Source organism: Melanotaenia boesemani, chromosome 15 (genome assembly GCF_017639745.1).
Source record: "Melanotaenia boesemani isolate fMelBoe1 chromosome 15, fMelBoe1.pri, whole genome shotgun sequence".
In the NCBI taxonomy this organism is placed as follows: domain Eukaryota; kingdom Metazoa; phylum Chordata; class Actinopteri; order Atheriniformes; family Melanotaeniidae; genus Melanotaenia; species Melanotaenia boesemani.
Window position 1 is genome coordinate 34,254,951 of NC_055696.1, and position 8,359 is coordinate 34,263,309.

The 8,359-nt window shown below is 43.9% G+C and overlaps 1 protein-coding gene across 1 annotated transcript; it reads right to left on the reverse strand.

Moving 5' to 3' along the window:
- Positions 1-228: 228 nt before the first annotated feature.
- On the reverse strand, positions 229-8,359 carry sra1 (steroid receptor RNA activator 1). Its single transcript, XM_042008911.1, has 6 exons — positions 8,126-8,359; positions 7,515-7,628; positions 7,319-7,405; positions 7,089-7,237; positions 1,397-1,505; positions 229-1,314 (listed from the first exon to the last, which is right to left on the reverse strand). Exons 1-6 carry the CDS (start codon positions 8,148-8,150, stop codon positions 1,100-1,102), a joined length of 699 nt encoding a protein of 232 aa, XP_041864845.1. The 5' UTR covers positions 8,151-8,359; the 3' UTR covers positions 229-1,099.

Consider the following 8,359-nt stretch of genomic DNA (forward strand, 5'->3'; position numbering starts at 1 on the left):
ACAGGCCGGTGGTTATAAGGGGAGTCTAACGGGTCCCGAACATCCATGCATACCTGCGCCTCCTGTTCTGTACATCCTGCAGAATAAGTGATGGAGTTCTAAAGATAATGATCAAAGAAAATCTTTGCCAAGTTTCATACAATTAGCATTTAAAATGAACGAGATGTTGAACTCAATAACCAGGAAGTACACCCATCGTAACCAGACATTAACCGTGTCCGACCGGGCTCAAGAACATCTGAATTAATCAAACTTTATTAACCCTTTACAGAAAAGGACTTCGCAGCAGCTGATGAAAACAGGCTGATTTCATGATGAAATCATTCACAACGTCCGGGTGTTGGATGCTTCTGATTAATGATCATTATATAAACAGACATGTGCTCAGATCATCAATAAAATCACTTTCATTCTGAATCTGGTCTGGCTGAACCAGATGACGTGTCCTCTCGCTGTGAGCCAATCAGAATCAACCTGACAGATTTCTCTGGTCATGTGATAATGGGTCTAAATTATCTGCAGCCATCCCTGGAACAGAGGTGGTCTAGAGCCTCACGCACATGGCCCACATCACAGGCTCATGGAGAGACACAGTCAGGCACCCCGATCAGATCCAATCAACACCTGGAACCAGGTCTTTGAAGTTTGTAAAGTCCAAAAAGAAGCCAGAGGTCCAGGTTTGTGTCTGGGTGATCAGGCTGGTAAACTGGGCCGAAATCCAGGGTTCAGAGTTCAGAGAAAATTTTAGACTGACAGAGTCCTACAGCTCCAAACAAAGACCGTTTAGAGTCCAGAGTCCAGAGTCTGATGTTCAAGAAGGAGAGAATCTAGAGGAAAATAAAAGTTCAGAGCCCAAAGTACCAAGTCAAGAGACTGGACTGGACCAGTTCCAGGAACCCAAAAGGTTGATTTTAATCTTAAGTCATGTCTCCAGAGTCCAGAGAGTCCAAACACCGTTAAGAGACCAGAACAGAATCAGTTTCAACATCCAACCCTCCATAAAACCCAATCAGAACCTGCTCTAGGACCAGAATCTAGAGGTTCATGATTGTTACAGCTAAAGATCCTGGTTTCATTTAAAGAAGAACCTGCTGAGAGGTTAGGACTGGGAACCTGTCACTTGGACTGGTTCTACAGGGTCCTGGACTTGTTCTTTGAGGTTGAAAAGAGGTTCTAAGAGTTCTGGACTCAGATTTCTGGTCTCGGCGATGAGTCGTTTAACACCGACCATCCATTGGCTGACCTCGGTCACATGATCGACCATTAGGGAGCGATGGACCTCATCTGCCGACTCCCACCGACCTGACTGCAACTCTGAAAGACAGGTAGTCTGTCAGACAGGTGGACAAACAGAGAGGTGTGTAATGAGAGAGAGATGCATAGTGAGACACGTTACCTTGGGACAGAGTGTCCATGCGTCTCCTGACAGGTAGGCTGAGTCTTCCTGACTCCCAGCTGTCTTCCAGAAGGCGGAGCCTTTTGGCCACATCATTACACACCTGATCCTACAGAGGGTAAGGTTTAGTTCAGATATAATGCAGTGATAAGTGAAGTGATCATTTTTTTTTTTTTTTTTTTTTTCCTGTGAGTTAGTATCTGGTCGCTGTTATGTCTTTTTGATTTGGTTATTATTTAAAAACTCTTAATGACTGGCAGCCCTGTTTTTTCTGTGTGTGTGTTTCTGTTTTTGTAAAAGTTGTAGGAAATGTTCTGGTGTGTTCATGTACAGGTGTAACAGTTTGTTGTCTGGTGATGGTGTGGATTGAAGGGTCGTTTCCTTCTGTCTGTGATCTTTTTGTCTCCTTTCTTCTTTCCCTTTTGCTCTTTTTGCTATTTTCCATCTTTTTCTGTCCCCTCCGGTCAGGTCCAGCAAGATCACATAGACTCCATGATTCAAAGTAAATAAATTAATCACATTATCAAGGGGAGCCTTACCCATAGACCTCCCCTTGGCAGAGCAAATTTGTTCAGCACGATACAGCAACCAGATTATCATTTTGCTGCTATGATGCTGGACAGGACAAGTAAAAAAAAAAAACAAAAAAAAAAGCTATAATGCAGTGTCGGCCTCTGGTGGTCGGCCGCGGTATTGCATGACCATTTAAACAGATGGATTTATAGAGCTCTGCAGGTTTGGATTACCAAAAATAAATAAATAAAGGGAACACTGAAATAACATCCTATATGAATGAATGAAATCTTCTTATTAAACACTTTGTTCTTTACACAGCTGAATGCGCCGACAACAAAATCACACAAAAATGATCAATGGAAATCAAATGTATTAACCCATGGACGTCTGGATTTGGAGTCACACTCCAAATTAAAGTGGGAAAACACACTACAGGCTGATCCAACTTTAAAACAAGTCAGAATGAGGCTCAGTAGTGTGTGTGGCCTCCACGTGCCTGTAGGACCTCCCTACAACGCCTGGCCATGCTCCTGATGAGGTGGCGGATGGTCTCCTGAGGGATCTCCTCCCAGACCTGGACTAAAGTATCCGCCAACTCCTGGACAGTCTAGACGTTGACCAAAGAAATGCCACCCCCCACCATTACTGACCCACTGCCAGACCGGTCATACTGGAGGACGTTCAGGCAGCAGAACGTTCTCCACGGCGTCTCCAGACTCTGTCTCGTCTGTCTCATGTGCTCAGTGTGAACCTGCTTTCATCTGTGAAGAACACAGGGCGCCAGTGGCCACGTTACCAATCTTGGTGTTTTCTCTGGCAAACGCCAAACGTCCTGCACCGTGTTGGGCTGTAAACACAACCCACCTGTGGACGTCGGCCCTCATACCTCCCTCATGGAGTCTGTTTCTGACCGTTTGAGCTACACATGCACATCTGTGGCCTGCTGGAGGTCATGTTGCAGGGCTCTGGCAGTGCTCCTCCTGTTCCTCCTTGTACAAAGGTGGAGGTAGCGTCCTACTGCTGGGTTGTTGCCTCCTACAGCCTCCTCCACGTCTCCTGATGGACTGACCTGTCTCCTGGTGGCGCCTCCATGCTCTGGACACGACGCTGACAGACACAGCAAACCTTCTGGCCACAGCTCGTATTGATGAGCCATCCTGGATGAGCTGCACTACCTGAGCCACTTGTGTGGGTGTAGACTCCGTCTCATGCTACCACTAGAGTGAAAGCACCACCAGCATTTAAAAGTCACCAAAACATCATCCAGAAAGCAGGAACTAAGAAGTGGTCTGTGGTCCCCACCTGCAGAACCTCCTTTATTGGGGGTGTCTTTATAACTGCCGATAATTTCCACCTGTTGTCTGTTCCATTTACACAACAGCATGTGGAGCTGATGGTCAGTCAGTGTTGCTTCCTACGTGGACAGTTTGATTTCACACACGTGTGACTGACTTGGAGGTACACTGTGTTGTTTAAGTGTTCCCTTTAGTTTTTTGAGAAGTGTAGTACAGTATACGTAGTACTCCAGTGGTACTCCGGTAGTTTACTGCAGGATTTACTATAATAATAATAATTACTACAGTTAGATGGTGAAATGAGTTTTTTATAAACCTTTAACGATTCTGATCCAGAAAACTTTATTTTTCCTGTACGGGTAATTCATTAGCAGCTCAAATCAAATCAAATGTATTTATAGAGCACTTAATACACAAAGCGCTTTACATATTAAAAGCAAAATTTAAAAGCCTTCACAAAAAATTAAAGCACACCTCATAGTAGTTCACACAAACTCACACATACAAACAAGCTTCATGTACACTCGTCCCCCAACCCAAACCCCATTCTGTACCAACATGACCTCCATCCCTGGCTACTGTCTCTGAACTGGATATAAGTATGAAAATAATAACAGAATGAAAACATCTGGCTGAAGCTGCTGTGAGGAAACAGGATCTTGGGGATCCAGTCAGACTGGTAGCCAGCCCACCCATGACCACAGAGAGCGCCACCACAGGATCCACCCAGGTCATGGCAGGTTGGGGTCCACACCACAGCCACAGGGCTGCAGTGCAGGACCCCCAGCCACCCAGACAAGGGCAGTCACCATGGCAACAACCCTGCAGACAGAGCAGGTAAAGCTGCTGGTGTGAAGGATCCCTAGGATGAAACACTGGAGTTAAAATGTAAAAACAAGAAAAATTACACTTAGAAACAATACGAGTTTATAAAAACTGTGTTCTTGGGTAAACAGCTAAGAGGCCGGTACCAGAGGTCCTCGGGGTCTGCAAGGGTTCATAATCTAAAAGCAGGTCTGATAAATAAGAAGGCCCAAGACCATCAAGACATTTATAAACCAGTACAAGAAGCTTAAAATCATCCTGAAATGCACGGGGAGCCAATGCAGCGATTTTACACCTTGTGTAATGTGTTCCCGCCCTCTGGTCCTCGTCAGAACTCTACTGCTGAGTGCTGGAGTAGCTGCAGGTTAGAAATGGACTTTTTGGGAAGACCAGAGAGCAGGGCGTTACAGTAATCTAATAGAAATAAAAGCATCAGCACCTCCGTGCTGGTAAGAGAGAGGAATGGACGACTCTGGTGATGTTTTTAAGATGATAAAATCTTGTTTTTGTTACGTTTCTGATGTGTGGAATAAAATCCAGCTCAGAGTCAAAAGTGAGAGTAATTTGATTTCTCACATCCTGAGGAGGATTAAAATGTTGTAATTTTGATCAAATGATCTCTCTCTTGTCTTCAGGACCCATAATTAAAACTTCAGTTTTGTTCTGATTGAGCTGTAAGACGTTCTCTGCCATCCATGACTTTAAATCTAAAAGACAGTTTAAAATGATGTTAACTGGCTCCAGGTCATCAGGACACATAGCGATGTAAAGCTGCGTATCATCAGCATAGCTGTGGAAATCAATACTGTGTCTCCTGATGACATCCCCAAGAGACAACATGGACAGATTTAAAAGAAGTGGGCCTAGAACTGGTCCTTGGGGAACCCAACACTGGATTTTATGGGTCTTTGAGAATCATGTATCCATATTTACATAAAACTGTCGATCTGTGAGATAGAAGTAAAACCTTTTAAGAGCAGTACCTGAGAGGCCCACCAGACTTCTGAGTTGGTCTAATAAAATCTGGTGATCAACTGTATCAAAGGCGGCGCTCAGACCCAGCAGAACCAGAACTGAAAGTTTTCATGCGTCCAAGTTCCACCTGAGGTCATTAACCATCTTTAAAGAGTGTCTTGGTACTGTGGTTCTTCCTAAAACCATTTAACTGAATAAAAACAACTTTTTCTATGATTTTACTTAAAAGTGGTAGGTTGGATACAGGTCGGTAATTATTAAGAATTATTGAGTTCTAAATTACTTTTCTTCAGAAGGGGCCTCATCACCACCGTTTTACAGGCAGCAGGGAAGACACCCGTATGAAGAGAGTACTTCACAATATTTGAAATGTTTGGTTATCTGTGATGAGGTTTGAGAAGTGGAGTGTTCTGGCCTGTTTATGTGTATTATTGTAGATTTTGAGTTGTTCAGGTAAAATTTCATGATGGACTGTTAGTTTTGTTTTTCCTCTCCACTCTCCTGCAGCTTCTTTTCAGCTTTCCATTTTCTCCAGTGTTCTAGGTGGTCTTCTTAAAGTTTCTGTTTTAGGTGGAGCTGCTTTAGATATTTATAACATTAGATCATTTTAACAATAGACGTCTATTGTTAAAATTAGCTACAATAAAACCACATGATGCAGGTCAAATCTGAGCAGGAGTTTGGTGTAAAATACAAAAAAAACCTGCAGCCACTTCAGCAGTAATATATTGTTTCCTCACAGTTCTCACCGGGGCCTCCTGGTGATGTTAAAACACAATCAACAAACAAAAAACGTTCTTTAACCCCCCCAGCTTGTCGATGGCTTGAATGTGAAAACAATCAAGCCGAGATGATTCATCACACCAGCTGATAAACTGATGAGGCAGGACCAGGTTCAGGCTCTGAGTCCTGAAGAAAGGATGAAAGATTGTCACCAGAAAACTTCACAATAAAGTTCTGAAGAAGTTCTACAGCTGTCAGTGTACATGATGGACACAAGTGGAGACAATTTACAACCCTGAGGTGAGCCAGATCATGTCCTCCAGCACATTTGTCCATTCACAACAACCTCCTGAACCCTCTCCGTTAGGAGCAGCTGGTCTGGAGGACAGAAGAAAAAGCCGTCTCTCCATGAAAACGTGGGGCTACATCTGGTTAAAAGCCGAGTTGGTTAATAATTTATCAGACTCAGATTACTGAGTCTGGTGTGGTGGAGCAGGAACACATGGAAAACCTGCTGATCGTGGCCCTCACAGGACTGAAGTGAGCAGCCTGCTGTATGGTGTCAAGTTTCCATCTATTTAAGGTAGAACCGCGTCTTTTAGGCCCTTTTAAAGTTCTTCATTACGAGAGACGCTGTGGAGTTGTTGGATTTGGGAACCAGTATGACGGGTCGGGCTGCAACGATTAGTCAATGTTGTTGACAATAAAAATAATCAACAATGAATTTACCTGTCGTCTATTGTTGGCAATAAAAAAAAAAACCCTACAGAGTGAGACATCGTCTTCTTTTCCTATCTCTGCTCAGGGTCGCACACGTGCAGTAAAGTCCGCCAGGGGCAAAATATGGCGGCCGACCAGCGAACAAACGGCGGCAGAGAACGTCAAAACTCTGAAATAAGTTCACGTTAAACTTAAAAAATAAATTTAATACATGTGAGGTTTGTAAAGCGCACTTCTTCTAAATGATGAAATTGATCTTTCTGGATGTATTGATGAGCAAATAATAGATTCTTTCCATCTTTCTATAGACAGCAGTTTTAAACGTGGGGAAATCAACCATCTCCACACTCCTGGTTTTACCTTCCATCGTCCTGTGCTCAGCCATTATGGATTTAACTCACCGTAAGCCCAAGAAACTATTGATCACCTGTCAGTGATTATTGATAACACCCCGTTACAGTAGCCAACTTTATTTCTTAACATAAACTGAAGGACGAACAAACATTAAACATTTAATCCAGATAGAACTGGTCAACATGGCCACCGCGTTGATGTGTGGCGGCAGCAGCTGAGGTGGGTGTGGCGTCTGTGTTCAGGATGAGTGGCGCTTCCTGTGGAGGAGGAGGATCTGAACTCACCTTCACTGACTTCCTGCAGGCATCGAGCGCTCGGTTGAGCGCCAACATCACCGCCTCCATGTCAGGCGCCGATTGGCTGCTGTCAGCCTCTCTCTGACTCCTCATTGGTCCCACAGGAGGAGCGGCCACTCCGTCAGGTGGAGGATGAACTGGGGAGAAGTTACAAGAGCTGTCAGCTGGGCTCGTTGTCATGACAACCGGAGTTTCTAGTTTAACCTGCTGTGCTGTACCTGGATGGAGAGGGGAATGGGCTTTACCACATGGAGGTGGGAGCAGAGGGTTGGAAGATGGAGGGGCTGTGGGCGGGACTCCTAGACCTGAGGACCAATCAGAGCCAAGATGTCTGAGGCATTCAGATTATTTAAAAAGATCAATCAGAACCGATCAGCTGATCTGGTCCCAGATTAGGGTTAGCTGTTTTCATACCTGAGGCTATCACTGGAACTGCTCTTTTGTTCAAGAGGTTCCTCTGTGGTCCATGGGCCATCTGAAGACCATAGGAGAACTGAGGAGGGTCATTCCAGCCCTGCTCCTGGTTACCTTGGCAACAAAAACAGTTCTGATAAGACAACACTTCTTGGAACAAACTAAAGGCTTTACATAATCAACATATTTGGTTCCTTTTCCCCTTTCTGTAAACCAGGAAAAAAAAAACATACAGGAGCAAGTTTTTAAACAACCAGATGTGGAAACAACAAAGATCTGAATATTGATTATGTCATATTCATGACGTGAAACTTGACAAACCAGGGTAGGTGACCAAACTTCAGTTTGAACACAATAACTGGTGATAAATGAATCCCTCACGCGCCGAAAGACAATAAAGATCAACTTATAAAGAAAATAAACAATCTTTGTTTGCGGACTCAGTTGTTTTCATCCGTGGCTTCAGTAACATTAGCAGATGTTTAAATAACGTCCTTCTTGTTCGCATAGCTCAGCTATCCTCAAAGACCTAACTAACAGTTAATGAAAGGTTCGGTCCGGGTTGTTTGGTCCTAGCTTTGGGTTAAAGGATAATTTAAAAGAGAACTTACCGGGTTTAACGTACATATCCTCCATGTTGGACTGAGAGAACAGCTGCTGCTTCTTCTTCGTGGTTGGAGGCCGAGCTAAGCTAACGGCTAGGCTAACCGGAAGAGAACAAACAAAGAGAGTTTCCAGTCGAAGTTCGGTTTTACTCAGTGTTTCATTTAAACGATTTTCATTTTTTATTTGCTTAAAGTCCTGTTGTAAACACGACGCCGTGTGTTTACTTAGAGTGATAAATA